The 25,333-nt window shown below is 34.8% G+C and overlaps 1 protein-coding gene and 1 long non-coding RNA gene across 2 annotated transcripts in view; both read right to left on the minus strand.

The window, feature by feature from the left end:
* Positions 1 to 25,333, minus strand: part of LOC137199727 (E3 SUMO-protein ligase RanBP2-like) — a 102,864-nt gene that overhangs the window by 67,438 nt on the left and 10,093 nt on the right. Inside the window, exons 5-12 of the mRNA XM_067614229.1 lie at positions 6,478 to 6,552; positions 6,211 to 6,300; positions 4,229 to 4,294; positions 4,000 to 4,059; positions 3,269 to 3,310; positions 1,820 to 1,909; positions 424 to 489; positions 154 to 249 (exon numbers count right to left, since the gene is read on the minus strand). Of these exons, the coding sequence (XP_067470330.1) occupies positions 154 to 249; positions 424 to 489; positions 1,820 to 1,909; positions 3,269 to 3,310; positions 4,000 to 4,059; positions 4,229 to 4,294; positions 6,211 to 6,300; positions 6,478 to 6,552 (585 nt within the window). The remainder of the gene's footprint in view (positions 1 to 153; positions 250 to 423; positions 490 to 1,819; positions 1,910 to 3,268; positions 3,311 to 3,999; positions 4,060 to 4,228; positions 4,295 to 6,210; positions 6,301 to 6,477; positions 6,553 to 25,333) is intronic.
* On the minus strand, positions 15,091 to 20,327 carry LOC137199736 (uncharacterized). The gene is made up of 4 exons (XR_010931845.1): positions 20,177 to 20,327; positions 16,566 to 16,649; positions 16,050 to 16,118; positions 15,091 to 15,450 (listed from the first exon to the last, which is right to left on the minus strand). It is a non-coding gene; the product is annotated as an uncharacterized lncRNA (long non-coding RNA).

Consider the following 25,333-nt stretch of genomic DNA (forward strand, 5'->3'; position numbering starts at 1 on the left):
GTCTGGTTTTATAACTTGTTCCACACAGAAACAAAATATTTACTTTAAACTGCACACAGTTGGTACCAAGATTTAAGCTGTGAGTTATGTGTGTGTGTTTGTTTACAAAATATTTAAGAATACAGTAACATTTTACTGTTAGTAAAGTCTTACTTCTTTTTGAAGTCAATATTGTGCTGATATGAACGTGTCTTCTCTTTCCTGAACACACGTCTGTATTTAGAGGAAACTTTTCTCTCCAGAGAGATTCTGACAGACATAAAAGAAAATTCACCAGAGTGAGAAATTAGAACATTTGCCATCTAGTCACAGAAACTGTTGGATAAACAGAAACTTCGAAGTAGATATCAAAAAAGTTCACTAAAAATGGATTCTCAAAAACTGTGTGAAAGATTGTATATACGGGTTAAAGGTTTGACTCACCGCCTGTCTGAAGACCGAAATGAAGCCTTCTTTAAATATGAGGAGAGAGATTCCAGAGAGCCCAGCCTGCAGCAAATAATAATCATAGTTATGACACTACTTCATAAGTATGAAAATAAACATTACAATCAACAGCAACTTCATTTCAAATATGAAAAGTGCGTGAAATAATCCAAAGGAGGTTATGGATTTAATATGTGACTGTATATTATTTCAATCAAAAGGATCCTTAAATGATTTTTCAGAAGAAATTAAGCAACAGAGAAGCAAAGCTGGTCCAGGTCTATATTTATCAAACATCTCAGAGAAGGAAATCACTACCAACTGGACAAAAATTCTCACACTGATGCAAATTTGGTTCCACTTTTAGGACAAGGAGTACAAAACATTTGATCAACTTTCTAAACTGAGGAAATCACTTCTATCTGTACTGATATTTAGGAGATCAGAGGTGTTGTAAGGAGTTGGCAGGAGGTGGCGTTCAGACAGAGACATAAGAACACATGGAAGGAGATATATGATACATTCAGATTGTCTTCAATAGTTAGTTAATATGTACGTGACTGTAAAAACAACCTCAAATAAACAAGACAATTAAAATGGTTCCATATAAAAATTAATATGAACCAACAACATTTTGTTCCACAGACTCAATGTAGACTTCAGTTATTGTGATGATGATACACAAGTTTATGTCTCCATAAGGTCTGGACCCGTATTTATCAAACTTCAGAACGCTCTAAAGAAACAAGTGAGGAGTAAAACAACTGTTTGCTGAGTCTGAACAATAAGACACATTTATCAAGAGACAACTTAAAGCAAAGTGTAAAAGTAACATTTACAGTAAGAGCAACTCTCAAGTGATCACATGAAGGAATAACCAATCAGAGATATGGATTGATGATATGGATCTGCCATATTATACATACTTTAAATAATTCTTACAGTTTATTCAGTGGTATGTTATTCTGCTAGAACATATATAATTATAAATTCAGTTTATTTGTGGGAAATATTTAAACTTCCAGGAATAATGAATGTGAAATGAACAACAATCTAATATATTTATAATGTATAAATATATAAATATGGATGAATTAATAGGAAATTGAAACTGAAAGAGAAACAAGATTCTGCTTCATCAATGTTTGGTGCATCAGAAAAATCATATAATGGAGGAGAATCTAGTATCACACTGACAAGTGATGAAGTGATGCTGAAGATGCTTATAAAGTGATTATGAATAAAATCAATAACAGATTTATTCTTGATTCTGTGGCCACTGAATGATTTCTCTCCTCTTCTCACACAGAGTTATAATTATGTTGACAGGTTCATCAATATATTGCAAAAAGTGTGTTAAAGAATCAATATGTGAGTTATAGGTTTGACTCACCCACTGTCTGAAGACAAGACTGAATAACGATCAGCTGTTGCAACGTCCTTCAATAGATGTGAGAAGAGAGATTCACTGAAGTCCAGCCGGCTGCAAATAATAATCATTGTTATGTTATAATATATAAATATATAAATATAGATGAAATAATAGGAAATCGGCTGAAATGGAAACAAAATTCTGCTTCGTCAACGTCTGATATACGTCAGAGAAATCATATAATGGAGGAGAATCTAGTATCACACTGACAAGTTCAGATAATAAAGATGATTAGAAAGTGACTGCAAATAAAATCAATGTCAGATTTATTCTTGATTCTGTGTCCACTGAATGATTTTAATGATGTTGACAGATTCACCAGATGTTTTCTGATTGTTTGTTGATAAATGCTAAAAACAGGAAAAAGTGATGTAACATCCTGTCAAATGTTCAAAGACAAATAATAGACTAAAACTTGTCTATTAATAATGATGCTGCTTAACATATTATTCATCACAACCAATTATATTTTGTACAATCAGACAGAAAACGGAGGCTCGGCTCTGTTTTCTGTACTGCAGTCATCTAAGATCTACTCTGAACCAACTTAACAGACCTCTGCAGCTCTCTGACATTTAACAACATTTTATATCAACACAAGTTTGATAAATAATTTTTATTCTCAAGTTTGTCAACTTTTATCTTTCACTTAAGTCCAAATATTAACTTTTAGCAGTTTGATAAATACAGGTTCTGTTGTTATTGATTTGTTTTGTCTTGCTGATATCAAGTGCTGGAATAAAACATGAATTTTAATCATTATTATTATTATTATTATTATTATTATTATTATTGTTGTTGTTGTTGTTGTTGTTGTTGTTGTTGTTATTATTATTACCCTCGGAGCAGACTGATGGAAGATCATTTATCAGTATAAAAAATAGAAGGTTTGACCTCTAAGGAACACCTTTTTCTGTGTTAATTAAGACGGATTTTTTTTTTTTTGACCATTTAATAAAACACACTGTTTCTTGTTATAAAGATATAAATGAAACCACAGCAAAGCAGATCAAGAAAGACCAAAAATAAAGTTTATCAAGAAGACCCAACATGAGAATATCAGCCATCCAGACACAACAACTGCTGGATACACAACTACCAGATAGACATCAGAAAAGTTCAGGAATAATGTTTTCTGTTCACACTGAATCATTTCTGGCTCTAACATTTGTGCTCATTTTGATCTTGAAGAAAAGTAAGTTGATTTTACTGATTCAAGTGTCTGTCAGTGTGGATACAAGTGACAGAAAAGATAAATGTAAATATGTTCAGCTAACAAAACAAGCTGCTGAAACCACGGATGTATTGAATGGAGGAACAGTTATTCCTTGTTTACACAGGTCACAGAGCAAAGCAGCACGTTAACCAACATAGATACTAATATTATAAAGTAACAGAATGATGACTTACACTGGCGCTGAGGCAGTTTTGAAGACACATTTGTCGTCTGGGCTGTAAAACAACACACACACACACAATTGTTAATATAGTTAATAGTTCATCAAATGACTCTGCTATTTCTGCAATTAACACTAGAATACCAACTTTTAAAACATGTGCACCCTGATCTGACAGTGTGTGTCAAGCAAATCATCATCGACTGAAACATTTGCAAATGTAAGAATTTGCTAATGTACTTAGGTTTGTGTCCATTTTGTGTTCTCATGTCAGACTCTGCACTGCCTGATGTGACCACTAGATGTCCTGAGTTCATTTGTCTTTACCAGCAGTGGTGGTAAAGACAACAATCCATGTCGGCTTCCTTTAAGCAAGTTAATGATGTTTTTCTCACCTTAACCCAAGTAGTGTTTTTAACCCAAACTGCAATGTGACAACTAATTATAAATGGTAAATGACTTCAAGTTTTTATCCAAAATGCTTTATAATTTTCTGCTCATTCACTCAGCAGCAAGCTGCCATTCAAGGTTCTGGTCTATTATCAAAGTTGAATCCAAACATTTCAACAATGCACACAGTTGGTAAAGGGAAGGTCTGGTTTTATAACTTGGTCCACACAGAAACAAACAATATACTATAAACTGCACACAGTTGGTACCAAGATTTAAGCTGTGAGTTATGTGTGTGTTTGTTTACAAAATATTTAAGAATGCAGTAACATTTTACTGTTAATAAAGTCTTACTTCTTTTTGAAGTCAATATCAATATCATATGAATGTGCCTTCTCTTTCCTGGACACACAGCTGTATAAAGGAAAAGCCACCAGAGTTAGAAATTAGAACATTTGCCATCTAGTCACAGCAACTGTTGGATAAACAGAAACTTTGAAGTAGATATCAAAAAAGTTCACTAAAAATGGATTCTCAAAAACTGTGTGAAAGATTGTATATACGGGTTAAAGGTTTGACTCACCGCCTGTCTGAAGACTGAAATGAATCCTTCTTTAAATATGAGGAGGAAGATTCACCAGGGTCCAGTCTGCAGCAAGTAATAATCATAGTTATGACACTTCTTCATAAGTATGAAAATAAACATTACAATCAACAGCAACTTCATTTCAAATATGAAAAGTGCGTGAAATAATCCAAAGGAGGTTATGGATTTAATATGTGACTGTATATTATTTCAATCAAAAAGACCCTTGAATGATTTTTTCGGAAGAAAATAAGCAACAGAGAAGCAAAGCTGGTCCAGGTCTATATTTATCAAACATCTCAGAGAAGGAAATCACTACCAACTGGACAAAAATTCTCACACTGATGCAAATTTGGTTCCACTTTTAGGACAAGGAGCACAAAACATTTGATCAACTTTCTTAACTGAGGAAATCACTTCTATCTGTACTGATATTTAGGAGATCAGAGGTGTTGTAAGGAGTTGGCAGGAGGTGGCGTTCAGACAGAGACATAAGAACACATGGAAGGAGATATATGATATATTCAGATTGTCTTCAATAGTTAGTTAATATGTATGTGGCTGTAAAAACGACCTCAAATAAACAAGACAATTAAAATGGTTCCATATAAAAATTGATATGAAACAACAACATTTTCTTCCAACGACTCAATGTAGACTTCAGTTATTGTGATGATGATACACAAGTTTATGTCTCCATAAGGTCTGGACCCGTATTTATCAAACTTCAGAACGCTCTAAAGAAACAACTGAGGAGTAAAACAACTGTTTGCTGAGTCTGAACAATAAGACACATTTATCAAGAGACAACTTAAAGCAAAGTGTAAAAGTAACATTTACAGTAAGAGCAACTCTCAAGTGATCACATAAAGGAATAACCAATCAGAGATATGGATTGATGATATGGATCTGCCATATTGTACATACTTTAAATAATTCTTACAGTTTATTCAGTGGTATGTTATTCTGCAAGAACATATATAATTATAAATTCAATTTATTTGTGGGAAAAATTTAAACCTCCAGGAATAATGAATGTGGACTTAACAACAATCTAATACATTTATAATGTATAAATATATAAATAAGGATGAAATAATAGGAAATTGACTGAAAGAGAAACAAAATTCTGCTTCGTCAACGTCTGATATACGTCAGAGAAATCATATAATGGAGGAGAATCTAGTATCACACTGACAAGTTCAGATAATAAAGATGATTAGAAAGTGACTGCAAATAAAATCAATGTCAGATTTATTCTTGATTCTGTGTCCACTGAATGATTTTAATGATGTTGACAGATTCACCAGATGTTTTCTGATTGTTTGTTGATAAATGCTAAAAAAAGGAAGAAGTGATGTAACATCCTGTCAAATGTTCAAAGACAAATAATAGACTAAAACTTGTCTATTTATAATGATGCTGCTTAACATATTATTCATCACAACCAATTATATTTTGTACAATCAGACAGAAAACGGAGGCTCGGCTCTGTTTTCTGTACTGCAGTCATCTAAGATCTACTCTGAACCAACTTAACAGACCTCTGCAGCTCTCTGACATTTAACAACATTTTATATCAACACAAGTTTGATCAATAATTTTTATTCTCAAGTTTGTCAACTTTTATCTTTATCTTAAGTCCAAATTTTTACTTTTAGCACTGCCACTATCATTTTGTTTCTTGTTTAGCAGCAAGCTGCCATTCAAGGTTCTGGTCTATTATCAAAGTTACATCCAAACATTTCAACAATGCACACAGTTGGTAAAGGGAAGGTCTGGTTTTATAACTTGTTCCACACAGAAACAAACAATATACTATAAACTGCAAACAGTTGGTACCAAGATTTAAGCTGTGAGTTATGTGTGTGTGTGTGTGTGTGTGTGTGTGTGTGTGTGTGTGTGTGTGTGTGTGTGTGTGTGTGTGTGTAAAAAATATTTAAGAATGCAGTAACATTTTACTGTTAATAAAGTCTTACTTCTTTTTAAAGGCACGACGATTGAATGTCTTCCTCCTCTTAGTGGACACACGTCTGTATTTAGAGGAATCTTTTCTCTCCAGAGAGATTCTGACAAACATAAAAGAAAAGTCACCAGAGTTAGAAATTAGAACATTTGCCATCTAGTCACAGCAACTGTTTGATAAACAGAAACTTTGAAGTAGATATCAAAAAAGTTCACTAAAAATGGATTCTTCTCAAAAACTGTATGAAAGATTGTATATACGGGTTAAAGGTTTGACTCACCGCCTGTCTGAAGAATCATCACTTATTGTAACGTTCTTCTTTAAATCTGAGGAGAGAGATTCCAGAGAGTCCAGCCTGCAGCAAGTAATAATCATAGTTATGACACTTCTTCATAAGTTAAAAATAAACATTACAATCAACAACAACTTCATTTCAAATATTAAAAAAGTGTGTGAAATAATCCAAAGGAGGTTATGGATTTAATGTGTGACTGTACATTATTTCAATCAAAAAGACCCTTGAATGATTTTTTTCAGAAGAAAATAAGCAACAGAGAAGCAAAGCTGGTCCAGGTCTATATTTATCAAACATCTCAGAGAAGGAAATCACTACCAACTGGACAAAAATTCTAACAGTGATGCAAATTTGGTTCCACTTTTAGGACAAGGAGCACAAAACATTTTATCGACTTTCTAAACTGAGGAAATCACTTCTATCTGTACTGATATTTAGGAGATCAGAGGTGTTGTAAGGAGTTGGCAGGAGGTGGCGTTCAGACAGAGACATAAGAACACATGGAAGGAGATATATGATATATTCAGATTGTCTTCAATAGTTAGTTAATATGTATGTGGCTGTAAAAACAACCTCAAATAAACAAGACAATTAAAATGGTTCCATATAAAAATTGATATGAAACAACAACATTTTGTTCCACAGACTCAATGAATGTAGACTTCAGTTATTGTGATGATGATACACAAGTTTATGTCTCCATAAGGTCTGGACCCGTATTTATCAAACTTCAGAACGCTGTAAAGAAACAAGTGAGGAGTAAAACAACTGTTTGCTGAGTCTGAACAATAAGACACATTTATCAAGAGACAACTTAAAGCAAAGTGTAAAAGTAACATTTACAGTAGGAGCAACTCTCAAGTGATCACATGAAGGAATAACCAATCAGAGATATGGATTGATGATATGGATCTGCCATATTGTACATACTTTAAATAATTCTTACAGTTTATTCAGTGGTATGTTATTCTGCAAGAACATATATAATTATAAATTCAATTTATTTGTGGGAAAAATTTAAACCTCCAGGAATAATAAATGTGAAATGAACAACAATCTAATATATTTATAATGTATAAATATATAAATAAGGATGAAATAATAGGAAATTGACTGAAAGAGAAACAAAATTCTTCTTCGTCAACGTCTGATATACGTCAGAGAAATCATATAATGGAGGAGAATCTAGTATCACACTGACAAGTTCAGATAATAAAGATGATTAGAAAGTGACTGCAAATAAAATCAATGTCAGATTTATTCTTGATTCTGTGTCCACTGAATGATTTTAATGATGTTGACAGATTCACCAGATGTTTTCTGATTGTTTGTTGATAAATGCTAAAAACAGGAAAAAGTGATGTAACATCCTGTCAAATGTTCAAAGACAAATAATAGACTAAAACTTGTCTATTTATAATGATGCTGCTTAACATATTATTCATCACAACCAATTATATTTTGTACAATCAGACAGAAAACGGAGGCTCGGCTCTGTTTTCTGTACTGCAGTCATCTAAGATCTACTCTGAACCAACTTAACAGACCTCTGCAGCTCTCTGACATTTAACAACATTTTATATCAACACAAGTTTGATCAATAATTTTTATTCTCAAGTTTGTCAACTTTTATCTTTCACTTAAGTCCAAATTTTTACTTTTAGCAGTTTGATAAATACAGGCTCTGTTGTTATTGATTTGTTTTGTCTTGCTGATATCAAGTGCTGAACTAAAACTGAAATGTTAATCATTATTATTATTATTATTATTATTATTATTATTATTATTATTATTATTATAAAATTTGTGGTCATTTTGATCTTGAAGAAAAGTCAGTTGATTTTACTGATTCAAGTGTCTGTCAGTGTGGATACAAGTGACAGAAAAGATAAATGTAAATATGATCAGCTAACAAAACAAGCTGCTGAAACCAGAGATGTATTGAATGGAGGAACAGTTATTCCTTGTTTACACAGTCTGGTATGTAGACAAGGAATAACTTCTGCTGCTCTGGGCTGTAACACAACACACACACACACACACACACATCTTTGACTAAAGATGGTGGAGTAATGTTGCTGCTGATTTGTGACTCAGGAACAAACAGGAGAAATCTCACAGAGAAAAGTCATTTTAAACAGTCAGAGATCCTCATCTCACCTCTGAGCTTTGGTCTGGTTGTCATGTTGCCCACACAGAGGGGTTTCAGAGGGATGGACCCCCTCCTCTGTCTCCTCAAACTGATTCATTGCAAGTGTTCACCTGCACACAAACACACTCAACTATTATAAGTAAAATGGCAAACAGAAACCCAATTCATGAGTTCATGAATGTTGGTGTTAATGAGTTGTAATTATCAGCCCACCTTCCCTACAGAAATAAATCTTGTCTGATTGTGTCTATGAAGTTCACTGACACCATGAATGTACTTAGGTTTGTGTCCATTTTGTGTTCTCATGTCAGACTCTGCACTGCCTGATGTGACCACTAGATGTCCTGAGTTCATTTGTCTTTACCAGCAGTAATAACTTCATTAACACACCAACAGGATCAATCAGAATCTGTGTTTTTTTCTACACATTTGACAGATCAGCTGTCAGTCAGACACAGCTTCTCTGCATTTCCTCACTAGTCACTGAGTACATGAGGGCTGAGAGCAGTTATCAAATAATTAAATGACACTGCTATTTCTGCAATTAACTCTAGAATGACAACTTGTTGTGCACACTGATCTGACAGTGTGTGTGAAGTAAATGATAGCATCAACTGCAACATTTGCAAATGTAAGAATTTGCTACATGTATTCATCATCACCTGGGTCATTAAGTATAACTCAACCCAGGCAAGTCAGGAGCAGCCTGTTAACAGTTCATAATAGACTAATCCAAATAGCCTGTATAACATATTAAAATCCAACATATTATGTTGACTGTATTTCAAGAAGCAATGATAACTTCAAAATAAAATAACATTGTTTAAAATCTTCACTCTATTAGCCTACTGTTATTTTAACAGGTCTACTGCCTCCCACCCTCAGCCTTTAGCCCGTCCCTTTAACTGCAGACTGAACTATGAAGAAAACATCATTCATTACTCAGGAATCATGATTGAAATAACTTAGTTGTTGCATTAATTAACATAATATTCTTCTATTAAGGAAAGAATGAGATACTGTTAATTCATGAGGTAATACATGTATGAATTCCTGCTAACACATTTTTAAACAGGTTATTAACATTTTCAACTGCAGGTAAGCAGATGTTTGTGATTGTGGCTGGCAGTGTTTTATCAGAGCGTATAGATGTAAAGATTTAAAGAGTGTCATGTTGGCCCACTGTAAGCTGTAGGCTTTCTAAATATGAGTGAATTATATGTGGATTCCTTCAGTACTGAACTCTGACTTTATTCCTTATTTGGATCCTCATTAGCTTCCACAAAGTGGTCACTAGTCTTCCAGGGGTCCACACAACAACAACAACTATAAAACAAACAACAATTTAAAATGATAAACAAGGAAAAGCTAAATAAGTCAAATGTAGAGATTAGAAAATAAGTGAAAATGTCCTCAAACTGAAATGTCATTTTGTACCTAATGATAGACTTATCTTGGACTTTTAGCTACTTGAAATAAAAATGTCCTGACAGCTCTGATGGAGCTTCATGATTCATAAGTGACAGGTGGACAATACAAACTTACAAAACAAACAAAAACAAAGTGATCAAGATAGAAACAAAAAGAAAATTTTAAAAAATCAAATAGGTTTCAAAACAATTATTAAAAGTAACATATGTGTGAAATTATTTGACTTTTTGATAGAAAATGTACCTTTGATGTGTTTTATGTCTGTGGAGCAGATTCCAGGCAGCGGAAGCTCTATAGAGAACAGTTCTCATTATACAGGTTGTCATGGTGCTGCCAGATGACCAGTGCTAACTTGACATGTTGACAGGAACCAGTATATACAAGTTTTATCGCAAAATGAGTGTGGTGAATTATTCCAATTTACAGTTTTGCATAAATAACAGAAGACTAGATTTTTAATATAACATATATAGTCAGCGATGATAATTGTTTATGCATCCCGGACTCTCCCATTGAAAAGCTCATTGCTCTTAAACAGAGGCGGAGCGGTTAACTGGATGTACATTTGCAAAACCAACCAGTTAGTCCACATCCTTAAAGTCATGTCTCTTTGTGAATGAAGCAGTTTCACCTAAAAAATCTGTGTTTCTCCCATGATGTTCAGCGAGCACCGGTTGTCCAAAACGGGCTGTTAGCTGAGCTGCTGCCAAAATTTGTTCGGTTTATTTCTCTTATAATTTAAGATCCAAATGTTCGGCAGGTTTCTACCAGGAGCCAAATTATCCGCAGAGGTCTCCATCTCTCCAAAAACAAACGTACATGCAGATTAAAATCATTAAAAATACTAATTGAAGCTGTTTCACCTAAAAAATCAGTGCTTCTCCGATGATGTTCGGCGAGCACCGGACTTCCTGGAGGGGTTGTTAGCCGAGCTGCTGCTAACATTTGCCCAGTTTATTTATCTGATAACTTAAGATCCAGACGTCCAATGACTAAAATCCTTCATCCAGCTAAAAGATATAGTTAAAAATGACCTAAATTTATCACGAAAATGTGTCTTAAAACTGAATAAAAGTCATTTTATAACAGTTTCTGTCAAACAACCAGAACACCAATGTGTTATCTAGTATGTGTGTAAGTTACTCTTTGGTAGATGCCATTGTAGCAGACAAACCATGGATGCATAAAGAGAACTGGATACAGCGTCAGAGGCGGGGCCCCGTTCATTCCTATGAAAATTGCTCAGTGGGTCATGAAGCAAAAAAAAATCTCCTTCCGGGTATGAAAGTACCCGGATCTTCCGCATTGTGTGGCCCATAGAGCATGCGCACTGGTGACTTTCACTGGCCAAGTCGGCTACTTCCAGTTTAGCCCTCCAGCTGAATTGAATGGGGATAAAACAATTCAATTATGCTGCTTTTTGTGATCGGACCGAATGGATTTAATTCTGATAGTGTGACAAGTCATTTTGTGGGGGTTATGATGCTCAAAAATGTATCCGCTGATTTACAGATGTTTCTTTCACTATGTAAGTCTATGGGAAAAAGTCTTTTTGGGCCAGTGTGCATCACGTGACGTTGTAATTACACAGTTTGGCCGCTATGTCAAATTTGCTTCAAAGCCTGGTGCTCTTCCTGTTTCCAGTTCTCTTTATACATCCATGGGACAAACACAACGCCGACACATGCATCTTGTGCACTAAACTCTTTGGTAGAGGGGTATGATGCCATTGACAGGCAACCAAATGAAACGGTCCATTACTTTGGTTAAATTACAGATTTCTCTGGGTTTGAAAATTGTTGGAAACATTTGGGATAATGTAAGTACACAACTCAACAATACATATATCAAAGGTCTAGTTATTTTTAGACATTTTAATGTGGAATAATTACATATTATAGCTTTAACACTAATACTGTTGTAGGAATACTGGTGAAAAAGAAATATGATATGTTACACTTTAACGGTTGATTTCTACTGCTAAATCCTAAATAAGATATATTAAGGCTGGCAATAAGATTCATTTAAGTATATAAAGCGTAGTTACAATACCTTTAAAGACTGAAACACACTGCGACACATGGAATGAAAATCAACTGCTGCAGAACAAAGATGTAATAAGTCAACAGGAATATATAAAAAATTTCCCTCTGAAGAGGAGTGTCAGACGGATATATTGGATAGTTAATTGTAATTACTGTGAAAATACTGTTTATATACAGTAAATCTCATACATTAATTGGAAAAGTCTGTAGATATATTGGATAGTTGCTTGTAATTACTTTCAAATAATGTTTATATAAAGTAATGATTATTAAAATTATGTTTTTGTAAGCCATTTTCACATGATCCTATTTTTTGTACAGTATAAAACCAATATTTACCAGGAATTTACTGTAAATAGATGAAATAATCACATACAATTAAAGCCTAAAACTCTCCAGACACCATTAATGGATGTTGAAGGAGGGTAATTTGAATATAATTTTACAAAACGTTTTTGTGTTTTCCATCCAGAAATCTGTGCTTTGATGTGACATTCTTAAGGATAAATTGGATAATTCTATGAATTTACAAAAGAATACTGTATAAAACAAGCCTTCATTTAAATTAAGTAATTTTAAGGTATTTCTTCAATATTTTTTTCTTTTTTGTGCAGATTTATACATTTGTTTAACATTCTAGCAATATTTTATAATGAATTTTTATTTTTATTTTACAATAGTTGGACTGTTATTTGACACTAAGTGTTTGGCAACTTCTGCTGCCAGACTTTCTACCGTTTTTTTACTATTTATTTTTTTACATTTTTTTTTTACATTAAATTTAAAGTTTTGCTGTAAAATAACAGAAAGTTGCCTTAATTTTACATTCAGTAATAGGATGTGTATTTTTTGTATTTTTTTTTACATAGGATTCAATGTAATTTAACATTCGAGACCATTAAGTAATTGAATAATCCTGTTAAAAACACTATAATAGTCCATTATTTTAATTTACAGATTACAGCCTTTATTTTATGGTGAATATTTTTAATAAAAATAATTTACTGTGTTTTTATGGCATTTACACTTAATGTAGAAAAAAACTGTAAAATAATACAGTGAATTACTTTGAAATACTTTTTTTTACAGTGCAGAATCTCTTCCTGATTTAGTTCATCACCTCCCCTTTTCTTCTTAGTTATGTTGTTTGTTTCCTTAAGCGAAAGTACAATTTAGAATAAAGTTATTCGACAGTATTTCATATCAGACTGATATCCTGACATGTCAGATAAAATTCTGCCCTCTGAAACTTAAACAATCCACGATTGACGGATACCTACAAGTTATATTCGATGTTTCTTCAAAAGTGAAAGTGAAAGCTGGTTCACTGTAAACTGATCGATGCCATCGAGCAATGTGATGAATTTCTTCATATTAACTTTTTTAACAATGACACTTAAACAGTCCACTTATTATATTCAACACATACACTTTAAATCGGTCTGCGATGACCTGAACGTGACATGATAGTCAGACACTATTGACATTCATCATCGGTTATCGCCATCTTATGGCGCAAATACTGTTGTAGGAATACTGTTGAAAAAGAAAGTGATCTGTTACACTTTAACGGTCGATTTCTACTGCTAAATCCTAAATACGATACATTAAGGCTGGCAGGAAGATTCATTGAAGTATATAAAGTGTAGTTACAATACCTTTAAAGATTGAAACACACTGCGACACAGGAGCGCAAGTTCAACTGCAGCAGAACAAAGATGTAACAAGTCAATACCAGAGTCTCCTCCTGGTTTAGTTCAACACCTCCCCTTTTCTTCTTCTTGTTAACTTCAGCGAAAGTACAATTCCAAATCAAGTTATTCGACAGTATTTCATAGCAGACTGATATCCTAACATTTCGGATAAGAGTTTGCCCTCTTAAACTTCCAATACAAACAAATAAATAAATATCAACGATTAAGGGATATCTACAAATTATATTCGATGTTCCTCCAAAAGTGAAAATTCAGCCTTTGCACTTCAATGCTATCAAGCAATGCAATGAATTTCTTCATATTAAGTTTGTAACAACTACATTTAATCAGTCCACTTATTATATTCAGCACATACACTTTAAATCGGTCTGGGATTAATTGAACGTGATATGATAGTCAGACACTATCGACATTCATCATCACCATCTTACTTGAGTGTCATAAATACATGCAGCTGTTTACCCAAAATGCTCTCAAACTGAAATGTCATTTTGTGCCTCATGACAGACTTATCTTGGACTTTTAGCTACTTGAAATAAAAATGTCCTGACAGCTCTGATGGAGCTCATGATTGATCCAGAAGGGCTGTTTTATTACAAACAATTTCACTGTATAAATCTGGAATCAGTGTGTAACATCTGGCTGACCAGTCTGATGTATAGCACAACACAGAACATTAATAATTACCATCCTGTTGGCGTCTTGATGAAGTTTCTGCTGCTGTGTGATGCTGCAGGTATTAATAAAGTCAACAGAAAGAATCTGACACACAGCAGCTGTGAACAACAATCTGAACATCAGTAAATGAAAAATCCTACTTGTGGCAGGACAAGTTTATTTGTACAGCACATTTCAGCAACAAGAAAAGTCATAATAATACAGTTAAAGAGTACAAAAAACAGTAGAATGAGAGAGTACAAAAAATAAGCTTAAAATATAATAAAACAGGTGCAAAAAACATGTAAAAAAGCTGTAAATGAACACTGGGGGGGAATAATATACAATAACATACATCTAGGACATGGATGTATAATAAGAGCTGGATAGGGCGCTGCCACTCAGCCTTGCAGCCAATTTTCCTGGTGGCCACTCGCAGTATTGCAGCAAAAAATCTCCCCTGCGGCCCAAAAGGCATTTTCCCCATAGACCACCATTGTAAAAGAAACGCTTGTAAAACTGTTGAGCCTAGCCTGACAGCGCTAAACAGATAAATAGAAAACGGAGAAATGTGCAACAAGGCTACTTTTTTAAGAGGTTGCAAACCTAAAAAGTTGGAAACCACTGGTTTAAATTTTGACAATGTGTTCTATTATAAGATTAGCATGTATATAAATGTAATGGACTATAAAGTGCAATATTTCCCTGCAGTAGAGTAGAAGTATAAAGTTGCAGAAAAGCTTCCCAGCATGCTTTCTCTTGATCTTGGCAAAGACCCATCTGAACATCACTCTCCCCTCTTCCCTCTTAGCTTTATCTCTTGTTGCAGGGAGAGGAAGCTGAAGCACCTGCTAGCTGGATAGTTGTAAGTGGCGGGTGTGTTGACTTTGTTTCCATCTCAGCACTACTTCCAACAACAAGCTCCTGGGTGGTGGGGGGGCTCGTCTTTTCATTTTCCCTGATAAAAACATAGAACATAAATTGCACAGCACAGTTTCAAAATGCTGAGTCAGTATGTCACATCTTATCTCTGCACAGCAATCTTTTACTTTCAGACAGATTATATTCAACATGTTTTTCTAATTTGTATTTCTTTATAAATATATGTCAGTTTTTGGTCAGACATCTTCTGTCCATTTGTGTCCATATTTACACTTTACACTATATTTTAACAACTCCACCTCCACTTTTCACTTTTGGAGATTCACAAATTCATACTCCAGCAACCTTATTGATTCAAAGTAGTTGCTCCATCACTTTGGTTCTGGTTGACTGGATGTTTTGGTCAGCTGAGATCACACCTCTGAACATGTGTGTCCTGTGTGTGTGAGGCTGAAAATGTGCATTTGTGCTTAGAGAATCCTGACTAGATACACATTTAAAAGTGTTTATCTCATACCTGAGTGATCGAGGAAAGCAAAGCATTCTGCTTTCAGTATCAAAACTAAATCCTCTCTTTTGAACAAAGGATCCACTGATCATTATGACTCCATAGGAATAAATTTAATTCACTGTGAATAATGATCTTTTAAATTCCTGGTGTATCCAGGCCCTTACCCTTCAAAGTTTACAAGGTGACCATGTGACCACCTCTTAGACACAGATGATTGGGGATCCAATGGGGCTCTGTTAGGACAAGAAAGAAAGACCATCCATGTGGGAAATTAGATTGTTAGCCATACAATGATTGTTTTTAAAGTAGTTACCACCTACTTCTCACCTTAACATTAATCTTACTCCATCATATGGATCATTCTAGGATAATACCAATATTATGAGGGTGCAGAAGCATTTGCAGTCATTTTGACCTTCAAGGAACTGAAGTTCATTTTACTGAATTAAGTGTCTGTGAGTCCAGATACGACTGACAGATAATAAAATAAATAATGTAGATATACTCAGCTAAAAAAAACAGGCTTTTGACACCAGAGACACATCTCATCAAGGAACAGTGATTCCTTGTCTACACAGGCCTCCATCGGTTTTAGCTTAATGCTGTTCAGGGATCAATTGTTCTGAAAAATGTGAAATTGAAGCTCACATGATAAATTAACACAATGCTTGCTTACTTACTCCAGTTTACAGTTGGCTGTTGACTTGTCGTTTTTCATGGGCATACTGAGTTCTTCAGAGTCTGGTTTCTGCTTCTGCTCTGGGCTGTAACACAACACACACACACACACACACAAACACACACATCTTTAACTTTGACTAAAGATGGTGGAATAATGTCTCTGCTGATTTCAGACAGGAGTGAACAGGGTTGGGTTGCACCAGCTTTTCATTAATCCATCAAGTTAATGTGTCATATACAAATATGTATGTATACAGTGGACAATCATCACGTCTCGCGAGCATACACAAAGCTTAGCATGAGAGTTCAGAGCTGAATTTGAAAAGCGAGTTGTCAATCAGGACATAAAGGATGTATAAAGCTGCACACTGCAACCTGTGTTCAAACTTATGCAGAATAGCTGAAAAGACCCGTTGATGATGATAATGACATATCTCAACATTGCTGGGACGCCCAAGAAGGACGTCGATCTGGTGGCAGAAGTTTCCTTGGTAACATGTCGATACAACTTCCATTTTGGAACTATTTTTGAACCGCAACAGGTACCAGATTGGCTCAGGGTCCTGCGTTTACAGATGACATCACACATTATGATTTGCTGTATGTCGGAAAGTGTCTGAATGCCGTGTGTTTGGGCTGCTGACTGCCATTTAAATGAGCAAATTTTGATTGTGCATTTGTTTGTGTAGAGAAGTTTTTGCATTTTGAAATTTGCATTTCCAAGTTGATTTTATTAGTTTTGGAACTAGTGTAACTAATTATCTGTCCATGGATGTCAGAGTTAAATGCCTCTCATCTGATAGAAGTCTCATCTTTATTTGTGTCAAAGAAAATGTCTATATGTACACCCAAATGTTCTAAAAAACTAGGATCATTTGGCCATTTTGAAATCCATGACCTTTTCATCAGTTTTGAGTCATTATAGCTGAGAGAGACTGGACCATGGTCCAAGATCACGATGAAATCATAAACACAATCTTTCAATTTCAGAAAAAGGTCATTGAAAACCAAAAAATAATCAAATCGTTGGTGACCTTTGGTTGCATTTGGGCAACAAGAATATTCTGTTATTAGGAAACAATCTTCTCCAGGGATCACATAAATGCATATTGCAGTTTTTTTCCCTCCTGTGTGTGTGGTATCATGGAGATTTGCAAAGGACGATATTGTTAAATTAGATTAGTTAACCAATTAACCTAACTAATCTAACGTTATCACTACTCTGCAGAACACACATTTTTTAAAAATTTATTTTAACAAACAACACTTTATATGTTTGTTATATGTATATAAAAAGGGGTACATACCATGGGTACAGATAACAAAAGTTAAAAAAAAAGCTATAAATGAACACTAGGGGGGGAATAAAGATATATGTGCAGAACACACATCTAGGACTTGGATGTATAATAAGAGCTGGATAGGGCTTCGCCACTCAGCCTTACAGCCAATTTTCCCCAATGGTCACTCACAGTATTGCAGCGAAAAATCTCCCCTGAGGCCCAAAAAGCATTTTCCCCATAGACTACCATTGTAAAAGAGACGCCTGTAAAACTGTTGACAGGACCCTTCGAACTGTAAACAATAATTATGACTCTTTCTATTATGAACTTTTGATCCATGGAGGTTTTATGTTTGTAAAGCAATTTAAAAATCTGTGACATCATCACAATGCAAAGTCTATGGGCCGAACAGGAGCTCGTGGGCGGGGCTAGCGGGGGAAACACTACTGCGCTTATTCAGTGGGCCGCACAACACCGAAGCAAACACCCGGAAGCTAAAAACTTTTTTTGGCGTATGTGCCAGGCAAGCAATTCCTGTAGAACTGAATGGGCGCCATTTTTAGTCCAGTATCCAGCTCTTATAATAAATACATCTATGATATAGGATCTCAAGCGTATGATGCAGCCAAACTTTTTTCCGTAGATCGGCAACATCACGACCCGCCCTACCCTGCCTCTGATTGGCTAGTACTCATTGCCTTCGTTAGTTGGGTTGGTTAGGTTTAGGGTAAGAATATCAGGGTAAACCAATCAGAGGCAGAAGGGGGCGGGTCATAACTTTGCCATCCAAGGAAAAACATATAGCGATTTGTTAGCCCGACCGCAGAGCATTAAAACTGTAATTCAACGTCTCAGTGTTTGCTGAGGTGTAATATTCACAAAATAACATTTTTTTCCTCACTTTTTTGAACGGTGTTATACTTTGGGCGTGTCCTTATGAACTAATTTCTGACCCCTGCCATGTCTTACTATGTCACAGTTTTTTCTGATTTGGTGATGGGGGTAGATAACTCGTATTAATGACTTCTTTGTCTGTTCTTGAGTGTTCTATCTATATACTGGATTGTTAATTGTTAATTTTATGTAATGCATCCAAAAACAATGCAACACCAATGTCCCTGCACTGTCAAATTCTGGAGAGATGTAACCCAATACATTGTTGATAATATTGACTCTGACTTTTCACTCTACAGTTTTACTCTATTGTTTATAACAATAATAAAAAAATTAACAAATTATATATAATCAATTTGATCATTATCTCAAAATTTCATATTCCTAAATCTAAATTTAGCAATTCTAAACCTTTAATGATAATATTTGAAAATGAAACCAAACAATACATTAAAACTATATTTAACTCTAAAAATAAGAAAGCTGCTAAAACCGTTGATTCATGTACTTTGTTTAATATCTTTATTTAAACCCCCTCCCCCTGGCTTTTTGTTGTTTTGTATGTATTAATGACTTCTTTGTCTGTTCTTGAGTGTTCTATCTATGTACTGGATTTCCCTGTTTATGTGTGAACTGGTATGTCAATAAAAGATGTTGGAGGGGGAAAAAATGGGTAGATAACTCTGGTTCATACTCCAACATAGTAGGTGGCGGTAATGCACCTTTACGCTGGTTGCCATTCACCATAAAACGGAAAAAAGAAGAAGAAGTACTACGTCACAGCCTGTGTTTCAGAAACATGGATTAACGTTGGACAACCTCCACCCTCTGCCAAAGGCTTTCGTGACCTTCGTATTTACATCAGCTGTTGCAAACACGAAGCCTCACAGCCTCTAAAATTGAATGTTCAATACGATATATATTTGTCTGGTCCTCCTGAATCACAACAAGTACCATTCACCATTTTTAAAGTTACTTTTTATGTGATATGCTTCTATCTTTCTGGGGTTTTTTTAAAGAACGTCCTTTGCTAACAGGTAGCTACGTGCTATGCTATCCGAGCTAGCTGCTTTGCTCATAGGCACTTTCCGGTTGAGGATAACAATAAAATTCCAAGATAGGCTATCAGTGTCTCAAAGTTACCGATCCGTTTGTTAAACGGCAAAAAAGCCTGCGCGAGTTTTTGTGAACTAAAGCAGAAAACGTGGATGTCCTTATAGTACAGTTGTTTTTATAACTAACGTTACGTTTAGCTATTTACTTAACTGTCATGTGCCAACCCAGACGCCACTGTGACTTATGTATTTAACGTTAACTATTGCTGCAAAAATGAGAGCAACGTTAAACGCTCATGATACATTCTAAATACAGTAAATAAAAGCAAGATAAAATATGCTTCACAAGACTGTATATAAAACACGGTGGTACAATACCTGTAGATGGTGGGGAAAACGCCACAGACAGGTAAACATGATACAATTGAATTAGAGCCGCCGCTTCTGTTTGTCAATACAACATGAGTGAATGACCCGACACCGACCCGAGCATGGAGTGTCGCTCCAGAGTGTCACGCATGCGCGTGGGTACGGCAGGTACGGCAACTCCACTTAGACAAACTACGAACTCGCCCGACACAATAGCGATTCGCGAGAAAACGCGAAAGAAGAACTTTTGACTGCTTTCCAAATACTATGACTGAAGGCTTGTTACAATAAGGTAAATACAACAACTAACCACGTAGTCACATATAAAAAGTCACACATCTACGTCACACATTTAGTCATTGTTTTATTTTTGTTATCCTCGTTTTAAGACAAAGAAATATGCCATCATTGACAGGCTTGACATCCTCCACAGAGGCTGAGAGTGAGTATAAATATCATGGAAATATCTGGATATCAGATCCTGCCTATTGTGATTTCAGCATAATGTATTTTTTAATTTGAGAATGATATAAACTAACTGAACTTTTTAATATTAAATTACATCCATTATACACTCATAGAGCACACTACAGAGTGGTAAAATATGGAGCAATAAAATAGAAATATAATATAAAATATGTTACATTTGATAACACACCAGCACAAGGTTTCACAGAAAGATGATGTTGTTTTCTTTTCGTGTTACAATCACCAGGATCCAAAAAAAGGATCCAGGATCAACATTGGTCTGGATGCCCAGGTCCAGTGGTTCAGTTAGGGGGACATGATTTGGAGAAACCTCCTACATACAAGTAAAGACCTTTACACATCACATTAGGTTTTATTTAACCCTGTCAAAGAAAACATACATTACATAACAAAAACAAATGCATCTCTCATATACTCCTGCAGCAGTTGACAACAATTAATGTTTAACACAGAACCTGTGCTTCTCTAAGATCAACTGCTTTTGAACTTATTCTTGATCACCAAACTGAGTGACACTTTATGCCAATAAGTGTAAAGGGCAGCATATAAGTAAGGTGATGGCAGGATAAGGATACATAGGAAGAGGGAGACACAGATGCACAGTAATAACATTCAAAACTTGTTGAGTACTTGTTTACTTGTTTACTCATTGTAAATACATATTTAAAGAATAAAATAATATTAAAATTCATGCAATGACAAATATACAAAGCTCAAAGTCCAACCACAAAGTATGGTAGCATTCAATACGTTTATGCACAAGTGTTCGTAATTAAAGCTGATATAAAATATTTTTGTTCCTGACTTCCATGATAGATTTTTGGGAAATATTTAGCCCCTCAAGTAAATAAACACCAAGATGGAATACTTGCACAGTTCACACATGGTTATTATTAGGTGACATTGCATACAGGTAGCGCTTCTGGTATAAGATCATTATGAATATTGCAGTGTACTGAACATCTTCCTCTTTTTCTGAAAGTACACAAATGTATATTAATTACAATAGATAATATTAAACTACTCAAAATTATATGGCATTGTCTTGTATGTATTTGTCCACACATTCATGATACACTGCTCAAAAAAATGAAGGGAACACTTAAAGCACACATCAGATCTTGATGAACGAATTATTCAAGTTGAAAATATTTAGTGATGTACATTGTTTAAATTGTTGAGAACAAAATTACATAACAACGGTCAATGGAAGCCAAAATCATCAACCCACTGAGGGCTGGATTCAATATCACACTGAAAATCAAAGTAGAAAATTGTAATCACAGACTGATCCAACCTGAGTGAATTTTATCACAGCAACTCATAATGTGACTCAGTAGTGTGTATGGCCCCCGTGTGCCTGTACGCATCTGGACATGCTCCTGATGAGTCGGCAAATGGTGTCATGGGTGATCTCTTTCCAGACCTGGATCAGGGCATTAGTGAGCTCCTGGACAGTCCGTGGCCGTACTTGGTGGCGTCAGATGCCCCAATACATCCCATAGGTCTCATAGGTGCTCAGTTGGATTTAGGTCAGGGGAACGACCTAAAGTTGTCACTTTCATTTGCACTAAAGCAGGCGAAGTTGATTCACAATCACTTTTGCTTCCTAAATGGACAGATTGATATCCCTGAAGTTAAACTGACTTGGTGTTATACTCTGACAATTAAGTGTTCCCTTAATTTTTTGAGCAGTGTAGATACAACAGTCAATAAAAACAAATTAAACGTCTTTACCTCAGTGTCTTGTGTTCAGGATGCTGCATCTTCAGAAATTATTCAAAAAGCAAGAAAGGAAAAATAAATGAAAATAAGAACTTGTGATGATGAAATGAGGAATACTGAATGATGAAATTAATTTAATGCAAAGACATAGAAAATAAATACTCAGTTGGTCCGGTTTGGACCAATGTTGTCCATGATAGCTACGTTACCTTTCAAGATGAAATTACTCACCGATGAGTAATCTTCCATGTTTCAGCTTTTCTCCATCTGGGATGAAAGTTGATGGAAATTCGATCATCTTATCGGTCTCTGTCTTTTCATGTACTAACGTCAAAGTCTACAAAAATAAACTAAATTAGCTTTGCAAATACATATGTTATAATAGTAAAATGACTCCCAAGCCTCTTTGGTTGCATTTCTTTTCTTTGTAAAAAATCTTCTCCTTTTGCATTCTTATGTTTATATGCTGCTTGGTTTTAGCAACAGTCCCTGTAATTATACAACACTTTACAGTCAAATGAACATGTCTACCATTTTCTAGATTAGAGAATGGTATACTTGATCTAAATACAATGTAACCTTTACGTTTTTAATATAAAGGTTAAAAATGAAGTTTCTTCTTCTTCTTTTTCTTCTTCTTCTATTGTTTATTGACGGTTGGTAAATAGCTTTCACGTACATTACCGCAGACCACTGGATTTTTATCAGTTTCACAGTTTCAACTATTTACAGTGTTCACCCAAAGTGCTCCCATTCACAATGGTTCCTTTGTTACTGCCACCGTCTCATTGTCTCATTTCTGCTCTGATCTTACTCACTCCCTCGCAGTGCAGGCATTTTACTCATTCTTTACAATCCTCCATATTGCAGTTGTCCTTCCCACATCTCCCACGTCTTCTGACTTCTCTACGCACTGCAGCAACATGTCCATACTCCTGACAGCAGAAACATCTGAGAGGGGCCCTCTATATATACATCTTGTAGCACACATAATCCAGGCACACTCTTCTGAGTACTTCTCCTTTAATAACTATCTGAAATATATAGGGTCTTATTTTCTCTTTTCACCTATAAATGTTTGTGAACCTGTCTACATGCTATGGAAGCAACATTACTGGTAACAGCAATCAAAATAAAGCTAAAGAATGAATGAAACGTTTCCAGTGGCAATATCATGTTACAGAATCAAAAAGACCCCCTAAGTAAGTCATAAGTGGTGTACCACTGTCTGTAGACGCTGAATTGTTTGAGGGTGTTGAAGGTATGTTTGAAGCAAAAGATTGAAAAGATTCAGGGAAGGAAAAAAAGAGGACAGTAAATCGATGTGTATGACCTTTGAAAATTAACTTTTAAAATTTACAATAAATAATAAATACAGGTGTGATTAGTAGTAATTCATCTTCTCTAAGTTTTTATCAGCTCTTAGCAGTAAAGCAATTGAGGACCATCTAAACTTTTATCTATTAGGAAACTATCATATCTATATATCAACATAAATTCACATTGTGAAGCAGATTTGATGCTTTCTGTTTTTGTTTTTTTTTAACATACTGATTTAGGCTAATAGTCTGTTGCTATGCTAGCTGGTACATTAGCAACAGCTATTGAAACAGGTAGATTTAATGTTCTCAATCATTTCTTTGTTCTGTGACTTATATTTGATTATATGAGACTGAATACAAAGTTAAGTTTATGTTTTATTGTTTATTATGTGATGATTTTAGGGCTATGGTTTAGAGCAAAATGTCCTAAATCTTATTGCTTCCTCTGGTTGGATTATTATAAAGTATATTATAAAGATTATGTTTAAAGAAGGAAGCCTTTTGTGGCAGATTTTATGAATGAATGAATGATTTTTTGGAAATTATTGTTTCATGCATACAACTATGTCCAATCTGAAGCACCTTATACAACTCTCACAATTAAATCCTCAGACCATGATTGTCTACAACAAAATTCATAAATGACTGACAAAGCATTTGTTATATAGTACTGGAGAAACCAGAATAAATACAAATTAAATAGTTGATATCTTCCTATTTTCAAGGCATCTGAGCAAACACATCAAAATCATTGGTGAAATGGTGAAAATCATTCTAAATTTCTGTACAGCAGAATATTTCAGGGTTTTGATGAGCCATTTCATGGGAAATCAGCTTTCAACATTTATTTGTAGAGCTTAGGAGAGGACACAGTTCTTTGTTTTAAATTATATATGTAAGAAGGTGTGTTTTTTTGTGATCGTTACACAACTGCAACAGTATTTGGTAAATATGTGGGCTGGACACACAAATAATCACTTACTACTGCTCAAAAACACAAATTGCTGCCAAATTCTGGTCTTAATTTTTTGGATATCCGCAAGAGGCCCCACTGATCTCTATATAACAATATAAATAAAATATGAAGCCTGTCTGCATGTAAATCCCAAAATAATGCTCTTTTATCATCAGTTAATCAATAGTTTACACATGGAGAGAAGTCTTTATTATATCAGTGAAGTTATTTCTGCTTTTAATGGTCAGTTCATCCAAATTACAGAAAGACAGAGAGGTGATGAATTAAAGAACACAACTTGAATAAACATAACAAATACAGATGATACATAGAGGGCATGAAGGGTCTCTGAGTGTTTTTTTTTTTTTTTTTTTAAAGATGTGAATCATATACTGTGGTCTTCACAGTCACCAGATCTCAACCCAACTGAAAAGCTCAACCACCATAATTAAAACACCAGATAATGGAAAATCTTTTAGAATAAACAGTGTTCATCCTGTGTAGAATTACACAGACTTGGAGAATCAATGACAAGCATCTGTTCTGGAGGCTCGTGGTGGAACATCACCTTACTGTGTTCATGTTTTGTTGTTTTTTTTCCTTTAATTTGTCAAACATCTGTATAAGACTTGTTGATTGAGGTGGTTGTTATTGAATTTCATTTATTGTAATGTG

The sequence above is a fragment of the Thunnus thynnus genome, chromosome 16 (assembly GCF_963924715.1).
Source record: "Thunnus thynnus chromosome 16, fThuThy2.1, whole genome shotgun sequence".
NCBI lineage: Eukaryota > Metazoa > Chordata > Actinopteri > Scombriformes > Scombridae > Thunnus > Thunnus thynnus.